Below are 25763 nucleotides of genomic sequence, written 5' to 3'. Positions count from 1 at the left end.
GATATCAGGGTTGTGAACTGGAGCCCCACGTTCAGTGTAGATGATGTGGGATACAAAGGTAGAAAGAACTGTAGATACGATTAAATATCCTGATAACCTGCAGCCCTTGGACAAATACTCATCCTGATAACCTGCAGCCCTTGGACAAATACTCGAGGCAGGCAAATTACAAAGTTCCTCCAGGAAGCTCCCACCTCTTAATGTTAATGCCTTGCTAGAGGGAAAAACCACCTCCGTAGACAATAGCAAGGCCTCAGGTTGCCAGTGATTCTTCTTTAGCATATGAAAATCTTTTTGGAACTTCCCTTTATTTCCTCCAACCACAAAGTATATGATCAGTTGCCCCTCACAATCCTGGGGCAGCCGCAGTATTTTCTGTCCTCGAGTCCATCCTCATGCTTTAATAAAATCACCTTTTGCACCAAAGATGTCACAAGAATTCTTTCTTGACCCTTGACTCAAACCTCACCAACATTCCAGAACTACATTATAGAGATTACTTAAAAATAAAATCTTAAGGATGGCTTAGTTGGTTAAGCCTCTGACTCTTGGTTTGGGCTCAGGTCCTGATCTTGGGGCTGTGGGATGAAGCCACCCTGGGCTCCTCAGCCCGGCGTCGGGTTGAAGATTTTCTCTCTGCCCCTCCCCCCAGCTTGTGTGAGCAGGATCTCTCAAATATTTTTTAAAATGAAATATTTAAAAAGAAAGGAAAAGTATTTTTTACAGTTGGCTTATTAGGATCAGGATGCAAACAAGGTCCTGAGATTCCTTCACCAGATCTCCCAAAGGGTAAATAATTTTGAGGCGAACCACAATTTGAGCGAGTTCCTTAGGGCCTCCTCCAATCAGAAAACCTAACAGCAGTAACAGTAATGGGCAGTTGCCAAGCTGAGAGCTGCTCCCCAAAGCAACGTCTTTTCCGTGCCCCCCAGGCTGAGCAGTTTGCATTTCCAACTTCTTGTAGACTTCAAATTCTCAAGTCTCAACCTTTTCACCACTCCGTCTCCGAAAAAAGCTGGCTGAATGCAATAGTCTCTAGGTGTTATTTCAGCGTCCAGGGTCTTCCCGGTGGTTCTTCCAAGTGGGAGCTAGTGGCTTAGGTAGCCGATAAACACTCTGGATCTAAGATCAGTGGTTCTCAAAGCAGGCTGCACATTGGAATCACCTGAAGAGCTTTAAAAACTGCTGAAGTCTGGGTCTGCCACCCAGAAATTCGAATGTAATCAAGCTAGGTTGTGGCTTGGGCACGGAGTTTTAAGTTACCCCAACGTGAAGGCGTGGCAGAGAACCACGGAGGAGCAGGGTTCCCACTAGTTCTCCTTAACCTGCTGCAAGGGTTAAGCAGGCGCTGGGGGGGCGGGGCTTCGAGGCAGGGGCGGGGCCGGAGAGGAAATAGGGCGGGAGAGTCCAGGTCAACCCGGCCTGCACGCCGGGCGGTTGAAGAAACAAGCGGAAACGCCTCCGTTTTTCAAAACAAAGAGAAGAAGCGGGAGGCCTGCGCGGTCTGCGGGGCACTGACCTGGGCAGTTGCTCCGTCGGGCCCGGGCGCTTCAGCATCTTTGGGTGGCGATGGAGAGAGGCCTTGAGAGCTGCGGGCGCCCGGAGTCCAACGGCCTCCGGGCGCTTCCGATCGCCTGGACCGTGAAGGAGCTGTGGAGCCGCGTGCTGGAGACCCTGAACCTGCTGTCCCCGCAGGAGCTGAGCAACTTCCGCATCCTGCTCAAGTCGGTGGACGAGGAGACGCGCGTGACTCCCTGGCGGCTGGAGCTGGAGGGCAAGAGCAAGGAAGGGCTGGCCCGTCTCCTGGTCCAGCACTACTGCGAGCCTGCCGCCGCTTCGCGCGTCCTCATCAAGGTGTTGCAGCAGCTCCGCCGCGCCGACCTGCTCCAGCGCTGGCAGGACGCCGCCGCCACCTACGACCAGGGTGAGCTGGGGGCTGCCAGGTGCCCGGCTGGGGGCGGGGCCTGGTGAGCCGGGGGTTTGCGGGTTCTGGGGCTGGGGGGACCGGCTGGTGTAAGCGCGGGGTTTGGCCCGGCTGCCCGGGGGTTCCCGGCCCAGCTTGGGGGCGGGGTACCCCGTTTGACTTGGGGTGCGGAGGCCAGCGGAGCGAGGAGCGGGCGGGCGCCCTGGGAACCAATGACGCGCGGCGGAAAGTGGGAGCCTGGGGGAAGCGGTCCCGAGAGTTGCCGTTCCCGAACGCGGAATGGAATGACCCACTGAAGAGCAGCCCTCAGGATCTACCAGCACATTTTGGGGTGGGTTCAGAGATCAGATCGACTCAGCAGGCCTGAGATGCTTTGTCAACGTGCACCTTCAAGAGATGATGATGCGGGAGGTTTCTAAATGATGCGTTGAGAAGCATGGTATTGGAATTCCCGCTGTCACATCTCCAGGGGATGTGTTTATGGGGGCGGGAGGGGGGAGGGAAGGAGGGCCCTGGAGGGAGGGCCCCTCTTCCTGCACACCATGAGACTGTTTGCCATAAATCTAGGAAGATGTGGCTTATGATCAAGAAATGCTGTATGTGGGGCGCCTGGGTGGCGCAGTCGTTAAGTGTCTGCCTTTGGCTCAGGGCTTGATCCCAGCGTTCTGGGATCGAGCCCCACATCAGGCTCCTCTGATAGGAGCCTGCTTCTTCCTCTCCCACTCTGTCTGCTTGTGTTCCCTCTCTCGCTGGCTGTCTCTGTCAAATAAATAAAAATCTTAAAAAAAAAAAAAAAGAAATGCTGTATGTAACAGGTTAAGGGTGGTTGGGGCTCCCCCACCCCCGCTCCAGATATAATAAACATATGTGCACCTAATAGTGTGTGAGAGAGACAGAGAAAGCAGCACTTACACGAGGACCATAAAAGTAGACACTAAAATATACCGTCGGTGACCTCTGCCATGAGCATGGTTACGAGCTGATTGAGCTTTGAGGTGTGTTACCGTTGCTGATTTTGTTTGGATTTGTAATGAACGGATCACAACGGTAACGGCCCACCGAACACGGCGTGTGGGCAGAATACCGACCCCGTGGAGGCTTGACTCTCCCTGCTTTGCGGCACCTGCACAGCATTTGTGGTGTTCCTCCCAGCTTAGTTGTTCAGGTATCACATGAACACCTCTTTAGCTGTTCTCACCTCTTTGGATTTTGAGTCTATTACTGTTGGCAAAGTGTTTTTTTTTTTCTTTCCAGAATTATCCAGACTACACAATATTATGGCTGTACACTGTCGGCACCCAGTAAATACTCGAATTAAATGCTAAGAGACTGGGGCGCCTGGGCCTAAGCGTCTGCCTTCGGCTCAGGGCGTGATCCCAGCGTTATGGGATCGAGCCCCACATCAGGCTCCTCTGCTATGAGCCTGCTTCTTCCTCTCCCACTCCCCCTGCTTGTGTTCCCTCTCTCGCTGGCTGTCTCTATCTCTGTCAAATAAATTAATAAAATCCTAAAATAAAATAAATGCTAAGAGACTATGTTAAATTTTTAAAAAATGCCTGGTTCCTTTACTTTATTAAAGCCCCTTTATTGATGTCTTGATCTCCCCTTCAGGAAGTACATGTGCAGTAATGTCAATCAATTACACCTTGTCCTTTTTATTGCTGGCCTGGCGCCTTCTGCCCTTGTACCTAACTGGGGTCTAAGGGAGGACTGGTTAAAGTTTCTAGCCTTGTATGAGTTTGAAAGAGGGTGTGTTCATAATCCAGGAAACCTGTTCTAAAATTAGGGTGAACCCTGCGGGACCTGAAAACTAAGAAGCAACAGAATTCCCTGGGAGGAGCTTCCTATTAACAGGAATTGCAGTGGATTGATTGAAAAGAACAAAAATGGGGAAAAAAAATAATGCTCTTTTTCTGTTTTATTCTCTTTTCATGAAAATTCACTCAGGGATTCCAAGAAAGATTCTAAAGAGAAGTTATGATTGTGTGGATGGCGAACTGGTAAATATTTTTGCTCTTACCCCAGCACTACACACTGGTTAGGAATGATGGTATTGAGCCACTTTAGCTGACATTGGAACATTTTTTTGTGTGTGGCTCTTGTTGGTTAAAGGAAACTATCTGTATGGTTGTCTCAAGTGGTCAGATCTCACTGCTTTCTGTTATGATTGTGAAAGATAAACATGAGCCATATAAAACTGTTGTGCCTGCATTAACCAAACAAGGTAGGCACTGCTGTTGTTTCTATTTTATAAATCAAGAAAAATGAGGCACTGGAGGTTTGAGGATGACAGGCTGTGTGGCCCTGCACAGCTGTATAAACTGCCGGTTGTAGGGTTTGTTTGTTTGTTTGTTTGTTTTTTAAGTTTTATGATGGAAATTTTCAACAAATATTAAAGTAGAATAGAAAAACAAATCTCTCAAATGCCGGCCCAATGTACTTATGACCCTGCTTCAGCAAATTAGTAACGTATGGCCAATCTTGTTTTGTCTGCTCCCCAGCTCAATTATTTTAAAGCAAATCCAGATAACCTGTCACGTTCATCTACAGATATGTTAGTATGAATCTCTAAATCTTTAGTATGAGAAAGAGATTGTTCAAAACATAACCACAATGCCATTATTCTACCTAAAAACAACTTCCTTAGTATGTGCAAAGATGTGGTTGGGATTCAGATTTCATTGACTGGGTCCTACGTCTTTTGCAGGTGGTTTGTTTGAATCAGGATGCTGATTCATACAAGGTCACCGCAATTACAGTTGACTGCTTTGTCTTAAGACTCTAAACTTAGGGTACTTCTCCCTTCTTTAAACTTTTTTCTTATTGTTTATTTGTTGAAAAAACCAGGTTGTCTGTAGAATGTCCCATATTCTGGATTTTGATGACTCCAGCCCTGTGTGGTTATTTACTCTGTTCCTCTGTCTGCCGTGTTTCCTTAAACTGATAGTTATAGCTATACACATGAATTTAAAACTGAGATTGGCCTGTTAGTCTTAGTGTAAGGAAGATATTTGAAAGAAGTATAAATCCAGTCATCCTTGCCCCCCCCCACCCTCCTTCCATAACTAATAAGAGAGGCAATCACTGTCGCAGCCCCGATCTGAACTGGGAAACCTCAACGTTCATCCCAGAAGAAACTCATTATTTCATATCTGTGATGTATGTGGATTTCTGAATTTGATTTGGTTTAAATATTATTGGCTTTCCTGGAAAATAGGACTGTTACGACCTGAGGGGCAAGCGGAAGGCTTTCGTCATGTGCGTGGAGAAGAACAGACCAGGGGCTCACCGGGACATCCATCTAATGGAGGAGTGGCTTGGCCAGTGCCAGTTTGAGCATACACAGTGCATCAATCCTAACAAAATGGTAAAATTAAAAACGAAAATGAAATATTGTAACTTGGATCTTATAATTTTCCTTTCTTTTTTTTTTTAATTGGGTTTTGGAGGGGCTTAGTTGGTGGCTTAGTTGGTTAAGCCTCTGACTCTTGGTTTCGGCTCAGGTCATGATCTCAGGGTCTTGGGATCCAGCCCTGTGTCCCCTCTGCGCTCAGTGGGGAGTCTGCTTTAGGATTTCTTTCCCTCTCTCTCTGCCCCTCCCCCTGCTCATGCTCTCTCTCTCAAATAAATAAATCAATCTTAAAAAAAAATTGGGTTTTAATACCTGGCAAGAACCAGGACTTGCTGAGCAATCCCATGTATGCCCTGATAAAATTCTTGATGCATTTGTAATCTTTAGTGTGTGATACCCTACCTCTCCTTCCAGTCAAGCAGGGACCTCTTGGGCTCCAGTCTTGGCTAGGGCTATGCAGCTGAAGAGGGAAGGGGACCCAGGCGGTGTTCTAAGCAAGATGGGCAAGGAGGCCAAAGGACAAGGCGTGAGTCTGGAGTAGGCAAGTTCCAGAGCCTTTAGCAGCAGGAAAGACCAAGGAAACCCCTTTGGGAAGTCACCAGGAGGCAGGCCAGAGGCATTCCAGCAGTGTGAGTCCTTGTGGGATTCATCTGGAACCTGGAAGAGGTGTAGAGAGGGAGCTGATAGCCCTGGGCAGAATTGCATTATGACCTAACTAAATGATAACTGAAAAAATAAGGTGGAAGAGCGCTAGTGGGAACTCCATTTGACTTCTCTGACCCTAGTTGAGTCATGACCTAGACCTCCCTTTATTAGGGATAGTATAATGGGAAAGCCCTTCCTAGATCCCAGGAGTTCCTGCTAATGAATGTCAAGGAACAGTGCAGCATGGGGCTGTGGGTGCCACACAGACGGCCTGAGCTGGAATCCCGTCTCTTCCTAGTTGTTACCTTAAATCTGGTTCTCACCCGAGGGTGATTTGTTCCCATCATTTGGCCATCTGTGGAGACATTTCTGGATGTCACACCTGGAGGGTACTACTGGCTTCTAGTGGGTGCTGCAATGCCCAGAAGAGCCCCCAGAGGAAAAGGTTTTCTGGCCCCAAATGTCCATGGTGCCATAGTTCCAGCAGCCCTGAAATTGATTGACTACCTTCCTCTCCTGGAAATGGGGTTGATGAGAGTGACTTACCTTGGAGGGCTATGGTGATAATGAATGAGCTGCTGTGTCAAAATGCCCAGAATAGTAGCTGGCTTATAGCAAGTGCCCAGTAAGCTTTGATTTTATTATCATTTTGATGGTCAAAATGGAGACTCTTTCACTTTCCCCAAGGATTGCATGGTTTCAAATCAGACGGCAGATACTGCTGTTCCTTTGTTTATTCTCTTAGGGGTCTTATTTGTAAATATTTAGTAGTGTTAGTGGCTAAAGTATTTCACTGTTCTTAGTTTCGTTTTCCAGATTATTAGTTTGGTTAAACATCTTTTGGCTATTGTTTTCCTTCTGTAAATTGCTTAGTTTCCTTTGCCCTCTTTCCTACTGGGTGGTCTTTTTCCTGCTCTTATAGTTATTTTCCTGGACTTTATTCATTTACAAAATGTAGTGCAAATACTTCCTCTTGTCCCTGTTACTTGTCTTTTGATTTTTGTTGTTGTTGTTGTCTTAAATTGTATAGAAGTCTTTTTTGATATTTTGTGAGTAAACTTGTCGATCTTTCTTGGTGGCTTCTCTGTTTTTGTTTCTTGAACAAACCCCATGCCTTCCCAACTTAAAAAATGTTTAAACTGTTTTTCTGTACTACTTGCATAGTTTGAGGTTTCCTTTCTAACTCTCTGGAATCTTATTTTTGAAACAAGTGTGAGGTAAGAGGTCTTACCTTATATCCAGATGGATAGTCAGTTGTCTCAACATTTTTTGAATGATGTGTCCTTCCCCCACATATTTGAAACGCCACCTTTATCATGAAATAAAGTCCTATATATAATTTGATTGGTTTCTGGAATCTAAAATATTCCATTCATATGTTTGTTTATACTTCTCCCTGTACATCACTGTTTCATTCACCATGATTTTTTTTTTTTTTAAGATTTTATTTATTTATTTGACAGAGAGACAGCTAGCGAGAGAGGGAACACAAGCAGGGGGAGTGGGAGAGGAAGAAGCAGGCTCATAGCAGAGGAGCCTGACATGGGGCTCGAACCCACAACACCGGGATCACGCCCTGAGCCGAAGGCAGACGCTTAACCGCTGTGCCACCCAGGCGCCCCCACCATGATTTTTTTAGAAGCATTTTGATGTCTGATAGGACCTATCCCTCCTTTTTTTTTTTTTTTTTTTCTTTTTCTTTTTGACTTCTGAATACTCTTGGCACTTTTTTAATATCGTTTGTTCTCTGTGAACTTGAGAATAATCTGGGTGAGTTCCACCGACAGCCTTTGGGAGTTTGGTTGCCATGACACTGAATTGAGATTCATTTGGAGTGAATTGGCAAATTAATAGTATTAACAGAAGCATGGACATGTCATGGTGTATGTTGTCTCTTCCCTGAAGCTTTCTTTATCCTTTTCTTCATTTAGGTAATGTGTGTTTCTTAGTTTATTCCTAGGTATTGTCCTTGTTTGGGTGTGACCAGGAATGGGACTCCCTTAGGTATTGTCCTTGTTTGGGTGTGACCAGGAATGGGACTCCCTTTCATTATGTGGTTTAAATGATTGTGGCCAGGGCACCTGGGTAACTCAGTCAGTTAAGTATCTGCCTTCAGCTCAGATCATGATCTCAGGGTCCTGGGATCAAGTCCCACATCGGGCTCCCTTGCTCTTAGGGGAATCTGCTTCTCCCTCTGCTCCTCCCCCTGCTCTTGCTTGCTCTGTCTCTCTCTCATAGAAATAAATAAAATCTTTTAAAAAATTTAAAAAAATAAGTGATTGTTGCCAGTTAACTGGGGAGGGGGAGTGTTAGATCTTTGTGAGTTAATTTTGTGTCCGGTCAGCTTGCCAGTTGCTAGTTCAGTAGTTACTTGGTTGATTACTTTATAGTTCTAGATAGTCATGGCATCTGTAAGTAATAAATTTTAGCTCTTTGTTTCCCGTATTTAGACTTACTTAAAATTTTTTTAAAATTTAAATTCAACTTAATTAACATACAGCATACTATTAATTTCAACTACAGTGTATTACTAATTTCAGAGTTTAGCGATTCATTAGTTGCATATAACACCCAGTGCTCATTCCATCAAGTGCCCTCTTTAATGCCCAACATCCAGTTATCCCATCCCCCCCATCCATCTCCTCTCCGGCAGCCCTCAGTTTGTTTCCTATGATTAAGAGTCTCTTATGGTTTGCCTCCCTCTCTGTTTTTATCTTACATTATTTTTCCTTCCCTTCCCCTATAATCATCTGTTTTGTTTCTTAAATTCCACATATGAGTGAAATCATATGGTATTTGTCTTTCTCTGACTGACTTATTTTGCTTAGCACAATACCCTCTAGCTCCATCCACGTCATTGCAGATGGCACGGTTTCATTCTTTTTGATGGCTGTGTAATAGTCCATCATATGTGTATATCACATCTTCTTTATCCATTCATCTGTTGATGGACATCGGACTCTTGCCATAGTTTGGCTATTGGTGGACGTTGCTGCTATAAACATTGGGGTGCATGTGCCCCTTTGGATCACTGAGTTTGTATCCTTTGGATAAATACCTAGTAGTGTAGTTGCTGGGCATAGGGTAGCTGTGTTCTTAACTTTAGAGCAACCTCCATACTGTTCTCCATAGTGGCTGCCCTGTTTGCATTCCCACCAACAGTGTAAGAGGGTTCCCCTTTCTCTGCATCGTCGCCAACATCTCTTGTTTCCTGAATGGTTAATTTTAGCCATTCTGACCAGTGTGAGGTGGACTTCATTTAACTTTTACTCACTTTATTGAAGGGGGCATGGGAGCAGTGACAGCAGCCATTCCTGTCTTGCTTCTCTCTCTGGGAGGCTTTGCTCTGATGACATCGCCCCATAGTTTCCGTCAGGTGTATGTTATTGGTAGACACTCCATTCCCTTCAATTTCTAGCTTTTTGAGGGCATTAGTTTTAGAGAATAACAATTTTTATATGTTAAAATAAGTTAATAGTATAAAATTTATACATACTAGCCCTTCGGGGAATTATCATTCTGTTGTATTTTGTGGTAGAGAATTGGAAATGCCCTAATTCTGTCAAAGAAGAACCAGTGGCACAAGAAGAAATCGTAGGAATTCTGAGAGCAACCGAAAGGGAAGTGACAAGTTAAGGAACTGATATTTTTCTCATATTAACCGTGTTTGAGATGTGATTATTTTTGTATTTGTCATGTCCTTGGATTGCATAGGAAAAGGGCCATCTTTAGCATTTCTGGTTTTTCTTACCTCCAGTTCTTCTCAACATGTTATCCTATTTTACAGGAGTTAATCAAGAAAATAAGATCATTTCGTGATGGACTCAATGAAAGTAAAGATGATGTTGGCTGTTGCCTTGTTACCCTTATGTCCCATGGAGAGAAAGGCTCTATTAAAATGGAAGATGGTGAAAAAGTCAGCCTGGAGGACATTTTTGAAATGTTCAATAATAAAAATTGCCCAGCACTTCAGGAGAAACCAAAGATCTTTATCATCCAGGCCTGCAGAGGAGGTCAGTGACGACTTCTTTGTAATAGTCATGCTTTTAGGAAATTCTCATATGGATGATTGAGAAAAGAAAAAGAAGTTAAAAATATTTGTTTGTTTCTTTAAAGTCAGAGGCCCCTCAGCTGATAAGACTTTAGTTGGGTCGTGTACTAGAGACTTTGGGCTGGGAGGAAGGGACAGAAGGGAAACTTAGGCTGAGGGAGGGTCCAAGTCACTCACGGCATGAGATAGGCCAGGGAGCCTCACGTCTGAGAGAGACGTGTGTGGTTTCCAAGGGCTGTCCCACCGTCCATGGGATGCCAGGCGGCCTGCGGGGCCGACGTCCAACTTCTGTAGCTCCTGCGGATGTTGTCTTTGTGGAGATGCAAGCTTGTTGGGACTTTGATTGAGGGCTTCTGGTGTCTGTGGTGTACTGCTGTACTTCGTATGTTTGTTCTTCAACAAACAGAGAAAAGAGACTGTGGTGTTGAGACAGACGATGCACCCATGGAGTCTGATGACATATCCGAGAAGCGGAGGCTGCCCACGTTCAGTGATTATTTCATCATCTATCCCACCCAGGCGGGTAAGACATGAGGGTCGATGACAATGACACACACTTTCTTCCAGAACGTTTTGGGTCATTCATAACTTTTTTAAAACAAATTTTAAAATTATCAGCGCTTTACAAATTGACGTGTATAAGGAGAATTTTTCATTAATGCATCCATCTCTCTTTACAAATGTTCCCACTTTCAGAGACGGCAGGTTGGCATCTTACTGCTCCTCTCTTCTGAGAAGGCACAAACCTCTGAGCAAAGTATCACATGGTAAAGGATCATTGGCTCTCCTAGGAAAAGATCTTGGCCCAAAAGCTAGTTCTGCCACTTGCTGTATTGGAGAACTTCAATGTTTTTTAATCTCCAGATATATCAGTTTCTTCATGTAAAACGGGAATAATGGAATTTACTTGCGTCATTCAGATGTTATATAAATTGAATTATATAACTGCAGATGTGCTTACCATGATAATTGGCATAATAATCCAAAAAAAGAAATTAGCTACAATTATTACTAATACATGATGCTAATAATATAGTATCACCATTACTTCATTACTAATACTATTATTAATAATAAGGTAAGGTTCAGAGAATCTTGTGTGTGAAAAGCCACCCCTTCACTTGATTCACTTGTAGGAAAGACAAGAATTAAGAGGTCAAGGACATTTCTTTCGCTGGGCTGTTTGTTTGGGTTTTTTTAAGGTTCTGAAAAAAATTTTTAAGTCCTCTCTACACCCAGCACGGGGCTTGAACTCACAACTCTGAGATCGGGAGTCGTGTGCTCCACTAACTAAGCCAGCCAGGTGCCCCCCTTTAGCTGTTTTTATCTTGACTTCTTTCAAAGAGGATTAAGGCAGTTTACAAAAATGTATATGGAATTCAAGCTAAATTTTAGTGGAGAAATGTAAGCAAAGGAACATAGGGCAACAACTTAAAATGAAACATACTTAGTGTTAAGATGTGAAAAACACCCCCATTAAAGTGAGATGTAAGATTTCACTCCTTGGTTATTTACCCAAGAGAGATGAAAGTGTGTGGCCTTCCAGAGACTGGCACACAAATGTTCATAGCAGCTTTATTTGAAGTGGTCAGAGACTAGAAACAACCCAAATGACCATCAGCAAGTGAATGAATAAACACATGGTGGTATGCCATACGTGGAATACTGCTCAGCAATAAAAAGAAATGAGCTGCTGATATAAACTGACCACAGAATTATTATGGAGCAGTTACAGGTCAGGGCAAGGAACGTCATGTTCCAGTTTTATTGACTGAGTGAGTTTTATGACTGTGTACTGGGCTGTATATATTTGAGGGCTAGAGATTCAGTTTTAAACAGAAGAACTAAAAATCTCTGCCTGCCCGGAACTTATGTGCTAGTTGGAGACAGAGAGACAAACATAGAGAAGCTACATATTGTGCTATTTTATGATCCCATTTGTATAAAGGTCAAAAACAGGCAAAACTGATCTGTGGTGTTAGAAGTCAGGCTAGTGCTTGCCTCCGGCATGCAGTATTTGGGGGGCAAGAAGGGGACTTTGGAGCACTGGCACCATCTTGTTTCTTGATGAGGGCAACAGTTACAGGGTGTGTTCATTTTATGAAAATTTATTGAGCTATTTTATACCCCTAAGTTTTGCACACTTTTCTGTGTGATGGTTACCTTTCAATGAAATGTTTACCAAAAATAAAGTATGTTGCATAGTGACCATTGCCATAGAGAAAAATAATGCAGGGACAAGGGACATAGGAAGTGTCCAGGGGCAGGAGTAGAGATTGCAGTTTTATTTTGTTTATTCTTTTTTTAAGATTTTATTTATTTATTTGACAGAGAGAGAGAGCACAAGCAGGGGGAGCGGCAGGGAAAGGGAGAAGCAGGCTCCCACTGAGCAGAGAGCCTGACGCGGGGCTCAATTCCAGGACCCTGGGATTATGACACGAACCGAAGGCAGACTCCTAACTGATTGAGCCACCCAGGTGTCCAAGATTGCAGTTTAAAAAAAAAGAGATGTGTAGAGATGTCCCTACTGAGAAGCTGACTTTTGTGTAGACAGTTGGGGGACACGAGAGAGAGTGAGCTATTCAGATATTTGAGAGAATTTATGTTGTAAGAGAAGAATACTTCGTATATAGCAATGACAAAAACTCTATGTATAGACCAATAGACCACTGTGATAGAAGAGAGAACCTAGAGGCAGAGCCAAATATGCAAGGAAACTAGACATGTGACAAAGAAGCCATTGCTGATCAGTGTGGAATGAATGGGCCGTTCAGTAAATAGTGCTGGGAAAACCAGCTTCTGTGTGGGAGAAAAATAAAAATTCATTTTCAGATTTCCTGGCCTAGGGTTTATTGCCTCTTTAATCGTGTGGAATGTCTAGTTAGTCTATAATCTCCTTTTATCTCTGATATTTATGGCTTTCTTCTTTTACTCCTTATATCAGTCTTGCCAGTGGTTTATTTAGTTAAGAACCTGTTTTTAGTCTTGTTAATCCCCTCTAGTATCTGGTTTTGATTTCATTAATATTGACTCTTATTTCCCTTTTTCTTCATTTTGGGGGCATTTATGCTGCTCTTCTTTTCCCAGCTATTTCAGTTAGGTACTTGGCTCATTATTTTCTCTTTTTAAACATATAAGCATTTTTAAAGCTATAATCCCCTCTGAGCACTGCTTTCACTGTATCCTTCACATTTTAACATGGAACACTTTTATCCTTCTGTTCCAAGAGTTCTTAAATTTCCATTGTTCTTATATGTGTTAGAAACATGTCTCTAAATTTCTGTGTTGGGATTTTAAAATTTGTCTTTTTGTTACTGACTTCTGGTTTATTTGTGCGAGGAACTGAGAAGAATATGGACTACAGGACCGATTTGAAATCTGTTGAGACTTGGGTTATGCCTTGGTCTTCAGTAAACTTTTTTTTTATTTTGAAGATTGATTGATTGATTGATTTTTTTAGAGAGAGTGTGAGCCCTGGGTTGGGGGGGTGGGGTGAAGGAGGAGCAGAGGGAGAGAATCTTCACGTAGACCGCACGCTGAGTGGGGAGCCCAACCCAGGACTCGATCTCACAACCCTGAGATCATGACCTGAGCTGAAACCAAGAGTCGGACACTTAACCGACTGAGCCACCCAGGTGCCCCTCTAGTAAACTTTTTAATGCCAGTTAGACTCTCCTAGATATTCTGTGTGTGCTTAAGAATATGTGTTCTGCACTTGTTGAATGTAGGGTCCTAAATATTTCTGTCAATTAAGCATAGCTGTGTTCAGTTGTTTTATGTCTCCATTAAATTTGTCTGCTTGACCTGCCAATATCTGAGATAAGTGTGTCCATACGTCATGTCATTGTGGTAGGCGTGTCTGTTTCTTCTGTATTCCCAGTGTTTTTGTTTTCTTTATTTTGACACAACTTGAGTAGAGGCATTCGATTTTAGAATTGCAGTGAAATATATGGAAGAAATAAGATAAAATGTTTTAAGCACTCTTTAGTGAACCTACTGTGCCAAGTAGTGCTTTTTTGTGTATTAGTTCCTTTTGTCTGGGAGGCATATAGATACTTGAATATTCTTTTGGTCCATATTGGCCTGGTATACCTCCTTCAGACTGTTTTCTATTAACCTTTCTGGGCCCTTATGTTTTAAGTGGGTCTGTTTTAGATAGGATATAGCTGGTTTTTTTTTTTTTTTTAATTCAGTGTGACCTTATCAATCTTTTTACTGGTTAATTAGGGCAGTTTGTCTTTATTGTGACTATTGATATATTTGCCCTTTTGCCATTTTATTTTGTGCTATTTATTTTTCTTTGCTTTATTTCCTTCTTTTATGGCTCTTGTGTTTGCTTGATTATTAGCTGAGTATGTCATTCTAACATTTTTCTCCCTCCTACTGACCTGGAAGGTAGGCATCCCATAATTCTTTTCCTCATGGTTACCCGTGCAATTTTAAACATGTGCAGTTAGCCTAAAGTTAATTTTTAAAAAGCTTATTTTTACTCCCTGATGATTCAAGGAACCTTAGAACACTAATTCCCATTACCTTCTCCCACACCTAAGTGCTACTTTTGTTTAACATTTATTTCTTTTATTTTTTGTATCTTTCTTTCTTAACATTCTTTATATAAAAATATTTATGTTTTCTTTATTTTTTGTATCTTGCTTAACATTCTTTATATAAAAATATTTATGTGTTCTTAAATTGCCTTAAATTATTCTTCTACTGCCCCCTGGTTTTCTTCTGAATTAAGACATCAGTTTAACACACTTATCAAATGTGTTGGCACACACTAGGATGGCCAGCACTATTCTAGGTAATGCCCAGACCTTTTTTTAAAACCCCACAAATTAGAACACGAATTAGAACATTTTTTTAAAGATTTTATTTATTTATTAGAGAGAGAGAGAGGGAGAACGAGCAGTGGGGAGGTTGGAAGTCCTGCAGTGCCCAACAGGTGTACACATCCCATTAGTAAGAGTTATGGCTCTTTAAGAATGAAATAAAAATATTGTCTTTCAGTTTGTGTGAATTCTTTCCCCCTTAATGGCCAATAAGTTATTTAGATAATAATACTGAGCTTAGACCTAACTACTTTAGTAAATGGAACTCTTAGATATTTCTTTTGGCCTAGGAGCACTGAAAAACAAATTACTGAGGGGCGCCTGGATGGCTCAGCTGTTAAGCATCTGCCTTCGGCTCGGGTCATGATCCCAGGGTCCTGGGATCCAGCCCTGCATTGGGCTCCCTGCTCGGCGGGAAGCCTGCTTCTCCCTCTCACACTCCCCTTGCTTGTGTTTCCCCTCTCGCTGTCTTTCTCTGTCAAATAAATAAATAATCTTCAAAAAAATTTACCAAGACACTAAGGGCAGCATGAACTGAGAAAGTTTGGGAACTTCTGCCTGAGGGAATCTTCTGCACATGTATATACATGGGATGGGATGACCAACTGCCCCAGTTTGCCAAGAGATGGAGGGGTTTCCTGTGATACTGGACTTGTCAGGGCTAAAACTGGAAAGCGGGTGAATGGGGATGCGTTGAGCACTCCTTTCTGGGCGCTCCTTTGAAACTGTTTACAGTAGGGAGAGTAAAGTGGCGGGAAAACTAAAAGCCTCTGGGGGTGGTGTATTCATACCGTAGAGTATACTGCACCACAGTTGAAAAGAATCGCGTGGAGAAGTTGTTAATGTCACAATGAATGAAGACAAGGCAGCTGTAACAAAATACAGATAGTATGCCTTTGATACAAAGATTTGAAAACACAGTAATACAACCTGTTATGACTGAATATATGGCTGATGAAAGTTTAAAAATATGGCACAAAGATCAGCTACCTTTGTAACAGGGACTGCCTCTGGTAGAGGTACAGAAGGTAGGGACGTGGGACCAGAAAGTAATCAGGGAGAAGATTCAAAAGAGGCTTCAAGTGTATTTCACCAGAAGAGAGGAGCTGGAACAAATAAAGCAAAATGTTTACTGTTTATTAGATCTGGGTGGTGGATGCCCAGGTGTTCGATACACTATTCTGTGTTCTTTTTGGTATTTTTAAAGAGGTGGGGGCTGAAGAAAGAAATTGGAAACTGCAGATACAGTCAACTCTGATGAGGTTTTGCTATAAAGGGAGTTGAGAAAGAGACAACCTGGATGGTGATGAGGGATCAAAGTTTTTTTGTTGTAAAGATGGGCAGTACTGCCACACAGCTGCTGATGGAATGATCCAGTAGAGAGGGGACATTTTTTTTTAAGATTTTATATATTTATTTGAGAGAGAGAGAGAGAGAGCACGAGTGGAGTCAGAGAGGGGGAAGCAGGCTCCCTGTGAGCAGGGAGCCCGATGCGAGGCTCCATCCCAGTACCCCAGGATCATGACCTGAGCTGAAGGCAGATGCTTAACTGACTGAGCCACCCAGGTATCCCGAGAAAGGAAATTTTTAGGAGGGATTGCAGGTGCAACAGCTGGTGGAGCTGAAATTTTGAGCATAGGCAGTATACGTTCTCCAGGGATTAAATTAGACTGATTTTTCAAATGGAAGAAAGAAGTTGCTCTTTTCTACGGTGGGGAGGACTCCAGGAAGAGCAGGTTTGAGGAGGAGGGGAAATCCAGAGTCTGAGATGGTAATTAGCTGTCCCAGTAAACAGGTGAAGAAGGCAGTTAATTATTTAAGTCTGGAATCAAGTGAGTGGTCTGCATCGAAGAGAGAAATGTGGGAGTCATCAGCTTATAATGTTATTTAAAGGATAGGGCACGGGCTTTGCTCCAACATGTATAGAATGTCAAGATGAAGAAGAGTCACCCATGGAGACTAAGAAGCAGCACCTGCTGATGGGGGAGAGAACCAAGAGGGTGTGGTGGCCTGGAAGCCAGGCGCAGGAAGTCTTTTAAGGAGAGAGTGAGCCTGTCAGACCCTGCTGACAGGTCAAAAAAGGATGCAGACAGGGGCGCCTGGGGTGGCTCAGTCGGTAAGCGTCTGCCTTCAGCTCAGGGCGTGATCCCGGGGTCCTGGGATCAAGCCCCGCGTTGGGCTCCCTGCTCTGCTGGGAGCCTGCTTCTCCCTCTCCCACTCCCCCTGCTTGTGTTCCCTCTTCTTGCTGGCTCTCTATCTCTCTGTCAAATAAATAAATAAAATCTTAAAAAAAAAAAGGGGGGATGCGGACATAATTCATTGGGCATCTTGACAAGAATAATTTGGGATGTGGACAAAACGTGGACTCAAAAGAGCAGAACTCCAGGTACATGCGATAAAAAGGATCAAAGCTCAGACATAGAACACTGAGTAAAACAAGTCGCAGTAAACTTGGGTTTGTTTTGATTTTATTATTATTTTTTTAAGTTCAAGCAAAAACACAATGTGTTGTTCAAGAATAGCATATACACGTATGTATGTGTATGGTAAAACTGACATTAGTGGTTTCTGTGTGGGGAAGACAGTGGGATCTAGGAGGAGCATACAGGTGGATGCTAATTTTCCCAATAGAAAAGCCAATGAGCAAAGACCCAACAGAACATTGGGTTTGAGCTATTAACTGATAATTCCTAGGGAATACTGTTAACATGGAGAAGATGCTCAATTTATAAGAAGAAAGTAAACAATATTGGAGTACTACTTTTCATCTATCAGATTGGCAGAGATCAGAAAGTTTGAATGTATACTCTTGTTGAAGAGAGAGGGAATATACTTACTAATTCCTGGTGGGACTGTAAATTGATACCATTTCTTTAGAGGACCATCTGGCATCGTCTAGCAAAATTATAAATGCACACGTAATTCCTTGTCGAGGAGTTTATCTTCCAGATATTTAGTACATGTCTAAGTGACACGTGCTCAACATTGTTCAGCGACATTGTAATAGCAAAAGTATAAGGAACAACCCAAACATCTCTCTATGGGGGACTAGTAAGTTGTGATAAATCATAGAGTAAATACTATGTAATCAGAGGACGAAACTCTTTATGTACTGATGATGAGCAACCTCCAAGATGAACTGGCAAAAACAACAACAAAATCAGGTCCTAGAACAGCATGTATAATCTACTGAGATCGGGAGGAGGATGGTTCTACCCTCAAATATGTCTCTTCTTTGTATACAGCATAGATCTGGAAGGATACACAAGAAACGGATACCACTGGTTTTCTTGGGCATGGGTTGAGGAGGGAGGAAGACTTCGCTGGATTCCTTTTGTAATTTGAATTTTTTTTTTTAAAGATTTTTTTATTATTTATTTGACAGAGACAGCCAGCGAGAGAGGAAACACAAGCAGGGGGAGAGGGAGAGGAAGAAGCAGGCTCACAGCAGAGGAGCCTGACGTGGGGCTCGATCCCATAACGCTGGGATCACGCCCTGAGCCGAAGGCAGACACTCAACCACTGTGCCACTCAGGCGCCCCTGTAATTTGAATTTTAAACCATTTATATTTGAGTTTTTGTTTTTATTTTTTACTTTTTTTTTAAAGATTTTACTTATTCATTTGAAACAGTGAGATACAGACAGAGAGAGATACTCCCTGCTGAGCTGGGAGCCTGATGCAGGGCTTGATCCCAGGACCGAGATCATGACATGAACCGAAGTCAGATGCTTAACCATCTGAACCACCCAGGCGCCCCTTTTTCTTTGTTTTTAGATTCCACATATAAGAGAAATTATATGGCAGTCTTTCTCTGCCTGGCTTATTTTACTTAGCATAATACCCTCTAGTCCGTTTATATTGTCACAGATGGCAAGATTTCATTCTTTTTTATGGATGAGTAATACTCTGTGTACACATATAAATATGTAAAAATATACCTATATATATACACATACTATCGATGGATGAATTGTGAGTCATTTGAATGTATTACCATTCAACAAATGGATTTAATCACTTCTTGGTCTTTTGGCTAAGATCATGTGCAAAAAATGGATTTAAAACATCTTCAAGTTACCTTCTTTTATAAGTTGGATGATTTCAACAAAATTCAGGTTCCTGACATCTAGCTCACCATATACATTTATACCAGCTACCTGACCCCAGTGAGTCCTAGAGCTTGTCTTTCCTGCTTTGGAACAGAGGCACATCGCCTGTATGCAAGAGAAGCTGCAACATGCTTTCACCTCTTTATTGGCTATTTGTAGTTAGTCCTGTGAGTGCTTGTCACTCTTGTTCTATGTCCAGAGTTCTCTAATAAACAACTTTATTTTTTTTTTAAAGATTTTACTGGTTTATTTGAGAGAGAGAGAGAGATCATGAGCAGGAGGGAGGGGTAGAGGGAGAAGCAGACTCCCCACTGAGCAGGGAGCCCAATGCAGGACTTGATCCCAGGACCCCCAGGATCATGACCTGAGCCGAAGGCAGACACTTAACCGTCTGAACCACCCAGGTGCCTCTCTAAACAACTTTATAATGCAAGTATGGGGGAGTCCTGGTCCTAACAATTTTTTATTTGACCTTGTTTGATAAATCTGTGGACATTCACTAGCTTCTGGCCAGAGTCTAAAGTTCTCCAATATCACTCATCAGACTCATTTTTTTGTGGCCTAGAATCTGTCCTGAGGACTGACCCTGTGGCCATGGACTTAGGATCCATGATTATTTTCAAAGCAATGAGAAATTTGTAATCATTTGATAAGATACTTGACAGCTACTCTGATTTTTGTTTTGCTGACTGGCAGGTATTCTTCAAAGGGGTTGGGACCATGTTAGATCAGAGGTTTTTCAAATGTTATTTGCCATAACCCACAGGAAGAAATAGCTATTGTGTTTCACGCAATCTAATGCCTTGATTATAAGACATACCATTATTTTGTATCCTCAAGAAGCTACCAATTAATCTATGCCACAGAAGAGATTATACAGCACATCCAGATTTCAGATTGATGGGAAAAGAAACTTTGATTTTAGAATTGATAAAATATGTAATTCATTGTAGTCTATTACATATATGTATATAGAAACAAATGTACATGTAACATACTAGTTTTATAAATCATAGCTGCCCTTGCTACATTTGAGCCACTTTAATATTTTCTATTTAGCCCATTTTATCCCATTACAAAAAAGGCTGTTTCAGTCTGCTAAATTGATTTCTTGGCTGATTATCGGGCCACAACCTGCAGCTTGAAGCACACGGGACAGGATGGATTGTCAAGCTTTGTGATGAGGCGTTTCTGATTCAGATTTACTCTAAGGGGGACAATACTGAAATTCCTATATAGTTCCCACACTGAACAGATATGTTCTGTGGATCCGTTTACAAGGTTATGGAGATGTAATTGAAGTATGAGCTGTACATATTCCACATACCATTTAACACATGGGAGTATACATTCATGACACCATCACTGTGATCAAGATTAGCATATACTTCTATCTCCCCAAAAAATTTCTTCATGTTGAGATCTATCCCTGCCTCCATCCCCATCCCTGGGTCACCAGAGTTACACTTTCTGTTACCACAGAGTAGGTTACATTTTCTGGAATTTTATATAAGTAGAACTATATAGTATGTATGTTTCATGGTTTTGTGATTCATCTGTGTTGTGTTGTCTATCAGTAGTTCATTTCCTTCTACTTCTGAGCAGTATTCATTTGTGTGAACACAATGTGTTCAGTCATTCACTTGTTGAACATTTGAGTTGTTTCTAGTTTTTGGTTATTACAAATAAAGCTGCTGTGAACACATGTGTAAGTCTTTGGGTATATGACTTTGTTTTCCTTGGGCACATACCAAGAAGTGGAATGGTTGGTTCATATAGTAGGTATATGTCAGACTTTTATTTATTTTTTTTATTTTATTTATTTATTTGTCAGAGAGGGGGAGAGAGAGAGCACACAAGCAGGCAGAGCGGCAGGCAGAGGGAGAAGGAGCAGCAGACTCCCCGCTGAGCAAGAAGCCTGATGCGGGACTTGATCTTGGGACCCTGGGGTGATCATGACCTGAGCCCAATGCAGACCTTAACTGACTGAGCCATCCAGGCACCCTATGTTTGACTTTCAAAGAAACTGCCAAATTGAAAGTTCTTTTTCAAAGTGGTTGCATCATTTACATTCCCGCCAGCAGTGTATGAGAGTTCCAGCTGTTCCACATCCTCGTTATCAGTTGGTTTGACCTGTTTAAAAAATTTTAGACAATCTGATAGGTATATTTTTCAGTGGTTGCATCATTTACATTCCCGCCAGCAGTGTATGAGAGTTCTTCCAGTTGCTCCACATCCTTGTTATCAGTTGGTTTGACCTATTTAAAAATTTTTAGACAATCTGATGGGTGTATATAATAGTAGCAACCTGTGGGTTTAATTTGCATTTCTTGGAGGACTAATGATTATCTTTTCCTGTACATTATTGGCCATTCATATATTTTCTTTTGCTGAATGTCTGTTCATATCTTTTACCCAATTTTTTTTGGGTTGTTTGTTGTTAAGTTGTAAGAATAATTTATGTATTCTGGATACAAGTTCTTTGATATGTATTACAGATATTTTTTTCCCAATCTGTGGCTTGCTTTTCATTTGCTTAATAACATCTTTCAAAAAACAAAAGTTTTGGGGGTGCGTGAGAGGCTCAGATGGTTAAGCATCTACCTTCGGGGCTCAGGTCATGATCCCAGGGTCCTGGGATTGAGTCCTGCATCAGGCTTCCAGCTCAGCAGGGAATCTGCTTCTCCCTCTCCTTCTGCGTCTCCTCCCTGCTCGTGCTCTCTCTCTCTCTCTCAAATGAATAAAAGCTTTTAAAAAAAAAGTTTTTAATTCTGTTGAAGTCGAGTGTATCAGCTTTTTCTTTTTATACTTTATGCTTTTTGTGTTTTAAGAAATCTTTGCCTATGTTGACGTTGCAAAGATGTCCCCATATTTTTTCTGTTCCAACCTAGATTTATTATCAGATTTATTATCAATAATTTTTATTACCAAAATTTAATAAATTTTGATATTCCCATCAAATATCTACACTAAACAAATATGTTTTGTGTTTTTTAATCTAACTAATAATAAAAATAATTTCGCTAAACTTTTGAGGATCCCAAAATGAATTCTGTATGGGTATGTTTGGGGGTATTTAGCTTAAAATCCTATAGCAAAAGTAAGAAATTAAAAAAAAAATAGAGAAGGGAAAATGAAGTTAATATGGCAAAATGATAACTATTGAATCTAGGGGATGATTATATGTGAGTTTGTTAAACTTTGCTTCCTAATTTTGTGTATATTTGGAAAGTTTTATTTTAAAAATTCATACTAGAGAATTGCCCTCTTGAGAGGTTACAGGGCTTGCTGGAGAGGTTGCTGCTGGTCCCAGGAGTCCCCTGGGAGGCTCAGGTGCTTCCTCTCTTTGTGTCTATGTCTCTTATGGCCCCAGACACTCTTATTAATGCAAGAGTGCTTCTGTATTCTCAGTTCGAAGCCATTTTCCAGGTTTAAGTCTGGGTAAAAGACAAAGTTTGGTGCAAAGAGAGGAGGAAAATGGATGAAATGTCTTGTGTTTGCTTTGTAGATCACGTTGCTTTACGGCACCCTCGCACCGGCTCCGTGATGATTGAAGCGATGTCTGAAGTCTTTAAACAGCACGGAAATAAGTGGCACATCGCTGACTTCTTCACCAAAGTAAGTAAATTCCAAGGGAACACGTGCTCCATTCGTGCTGACGGTAATGCACTTAATGAGAGCATTTTCAGGAGAAGGTTGACTTTAGCCATGAAAATATGAGAGATACTGAAAAGTTGCTTGGAAATGATGAGCCGATCATGAGTTTTGATGATTGTGGCATTCAGAAAACAGCTGCTGAGGGAAACGGACAGTGACATTTTCTGTTCATTGGTAACACGAGCGCATTAGATATGAGGTGATCTTTCAAGTTCCTGCCTGCTCTGTAGCCTGCCGTTGCAGTCAGCTTTGGCCTGATTCAGCTCCCCTAGAGAGGGCAGAACCTTAGGACTTCTTTAATGACTGACTCTAGCTCACATTTGTCTCCCCAGTTTTTAGCCCATAGTAAACATTCACTGAATAAATGCGTGCCCAATAATGGCAGTAGATTTATACACGAACCATAGTTTGGAGAATGGCCTAATTATTGTAGTTTATCGTATCAGGATTGAAGGGCAATTTTCTTCTCAATCTGAGAGTTTTACGCCCAAAGAAAGCTAAATAGAAAAGACTGTAGAAGACTACAGTAACATGGGGCACCTGGGTGGCTCAGTTGGTTTGAGCATTGCTTTCTGCTCAGGTCATGATCCCAGGGACCTGGGATCGAACCCCACATCAGGCTCCCTTCACAGCAGGGAGTCTGCTTCTCCCTCTCCCTCTGCCCTTCCCCCTGCTCCTTTGCTCTCTCTCGCTCACTCTCAAATAAATAAAATCTTTTATTTATTTTTTAAATACCCCCTTTCCTTCCATTTTTTTTTTTTAAAGATTTTATTTATTTATTCGACAGAGATAGAGACAGCCAGCGAGAGAGGGAACACAAGCAGGGGGAGTGGGAGAGGAAGAAAAAGGCTCATAGCGGAAGAGCCCGATGTGGGGCTCGATCCCATAATGCCGGGATCACGCCCTGAGCCGAAGGCAGACACCCAACCGCTGTGCCACCCAGGCACCCCAATAAAATCTTTAAAAAAAAAAAAAGTACAGTAACAATGATGCTAACATCTGTTATCTATTGAATGGCTCACTCTGTGTTGGTTACTATTCTCTGTGCTTCACAGGTATTAATCCATTTAAGCCTTCCAACATCCCTCAGGTAGCTACTGGGATTCGCAGTCACTGTGACAGATGGGAGCTAGTTAGTGGCCGAGCTGGCATTCCAGCCTGGGCAGAGTGCTTCTAGAGTTCATGCTGTAATCACAATTATGTATTAATTATTCTACACCTCCCCAAGGTATGGTCACTATTTTTCTTTAAAATTGAAAGATTTATTGTTACTACTTTACATATGATGCTTAACAGCTTTTAAAACCTCTTTTCACCTCGTTTGAGGTAAGACCTTGGGGGGAAACATTTAAGGGAGGGACCATGGACAATTTTGACACTCATTTCAACCATATTCCCAAATATCTCATATTGCTTAATTTCTCTAAGGATATAGTTTCTTTTCTTTTCTTTTTTTAAAAGAATATAGTTTCTTGTCAGCTTCTCAGGAATATGTTATAATAAAGACAGATTTAACCAACTGGAAATAGAAATTCATTTTAGCTAAAGCTAACTGAAAAATTGTTTCGCTGACCAATGTTCATTAAGACTTTACTGAACACCCTTCATTTTTATTATTTTTAAAGATTTATTTGTGAGAGAGCGTGCATGCGCAAGTGCATGGGAGGAGCAGAAAGAGAGGGAGACAGAATCCTCAAGCAGACTCCTTGCTGAGGCTGGGCTCGCCATATCAGGACACTGAGATCATGACCTGAGCTGAAACCAAGTCGGCCACTTAACCAACCTAGCCACCCAGACACCACCCAGACACCACCCTTCATTTTTAAAGCACTTGCTGAGTAGACACTAGCAAAAAAAAAAAAGAGAAAAATCCAAAAATGAGCATGATGTGGCCTTTGTATTAAAGGCACATACAGCTTAGTTAGGTAGCAAATGGTAGATGTGCTTACAACCAACCCCGAGATTGTAGAGCTGTGGATGCTTTGGACATAGCGTAATCCAACCCTTTCATTTTACCACACCAAGGCTCAGAAAGGGTTAATACCTTGCCTACTCCTACCCACCCCCCCCTGCAAGTTGAGAACAAACCAAGGTCTGTGGACCTGAGTCTACTGCTCTTCCCATTCAGAATGCAGCATTTCAAGCGCTTGGTGGGACATGCTCTTTCTTTCCAATGCCATTTGCATCGCTTTCAGGAATGCATAGAATTTGGCCATTTCACTCTGTAGGGTTTACAAAAAGGCTTTTGCTCAGGGCTTTTGGACAGTTTGTGCTTTAATCTTTCAGGTGAATAACAGAGTGGTGCACACTGAATTTCATCTACACGAGGAACCAATTAAAGTATCACTCGTCATGGAATCAACTTTAACTAAATTTGTATACTTCTGACATCAGGAAGATGAAAAACTAAGGACTGCTTTGTACTACTTTGTAAAGAGCTGAGAGCGTTTGTAGCATAGAACTAATAGTTACCATTTTGCATTGTTACTGTCACCAGTTATATTTCTCCAATTTGTTTTGTATATATACGGTATTTTTCTAAGATTGAACCATGCTTATTTGACACTTATAATTTGACTTCTTTTAAAAGATCACTGTTTTTTGAAAATGGTTTTTTCCTGAAGTCCAGCTCTATTTGTGGACCGTTTTTATCATGTGCTTCTCTTACTGATTATACCCCATCCTCTCCCACTTGGTACTGGTGTTCGTCTTCATTTTCATGGCTGTCTTCAAGAGCTCTTTATGTAGTTTTGTGCTGTGTTTCACCTGATTTCCCCCATATCATTGTCTGTAGCCAGCCTCGTCTCCTTTTGACTCCATAAGCCATAAATCTTACCTGGATGTTTTCGTTCGCACTCTGTGCCCTTGATGCCTGTTTCCACCTTCCCCCCATTCCCCAGCTTCCTCCCTGCTGTGTAGTACCTTTGAACTACTGTTTTCTCTGCCTGGAACACTCTGTTCCACTCCAGTGTGATCCGTCCTTCAGAGTTTGGCTCAATCATCCTTTGTACAGGAAAGCTTTTCGCAACCCCTCATGCTAGGTCAACCTTTTCGACATGCTCACAGACCCTGTGCTTTCCTTCTGCAGCAGTTAGCACTACTGTACTTAAATGACAATGTAGTAGCCGTTAAATCTCTCTCTCCAGTTCAGTCATAAGCTCCGAGAGGCAGAGGCCATGTGCCTCACTCAT

General features: G+C 42.1%; 1 protein-coding gene across 2 annotated transcripts; it reads left to right on the top strand.

Moving 5' to 3' along the window:
* The first annotated feature begins 1383 nt into the window (after positions 1-1383).
* On the top strand, positions 1384-25549 carry LOC100482638 (caspase-14-like). 2 transcript variants are annotated; one of them, XM_019809055.2, is made up of 7 exons: positions 1384-1924; positions 3872-3924; positions 5142-5291; positions 9709-9934; positions 10379-10495; positions 22424-22533; positions 24859-25549. In XM_019809055.2, the coding sequence occupies exons 1-7, from the start codon at positions 1570-1572 to the stop codon at positions 24958-24960; spliced, it is 1113 nt and encodes a 370-aa protein (XP_019664614.2). In that variant the 5' UTR covers positions 1384-1569; the 3' UTR covers positions 24961-25549. The 2 variants fall into 2 exon arrangements, with proteins under 2 accessions (XP_019664614.2, XP_034518092.1); XM_034662201.1 differs by lacking the exons at positions 22424-22533; positions 24859-25549 and adding an exon at positions 10669-13449.
* Positions 25550-25763: the final 214 nt, after the last annotated feature.

This window comes from Ailuropoda melanoleuca, chromosome 6, assembly GCF_002007445.2.
Source record: "Ailuropoda melanoleuca isolate Jingjing chromosome 6, ASM200744v2, whole genome shotgun sequence".
NCBI lineage: Eukaryota > Metazoa > Chordata > Mammalia > Carnivora > Ursidae > Ailuropoda > Ailuropoda melanoleuca.
This window is presented reverse-complemented; position numbering and strand designations above follow the sequence as displayed.

Coding starts and splice junctions, on each gene's coding strand:
- LOC100482638 (XM_019809055.2), top strand. CDS start 1,570: ATGGAGAGAGGCCTTGAGAGCTGCGGGCGCCCGGAGTCCAACGGCCTC. Junction 1,925..3,871: donor CGCCGCCACCTACGACCAGG/GTGAGCTGGGGG, acceptor AAATTCACTCAG/GGATTCCAAGAAAGATTCTA. Junction 9,935..10,378: donor CATCCAGGCCTGCAGAGGAG/GTCAGTGACGAC, acceptor TTCAACAAACAG/AGAAAAGAGACTGTGGTGTT.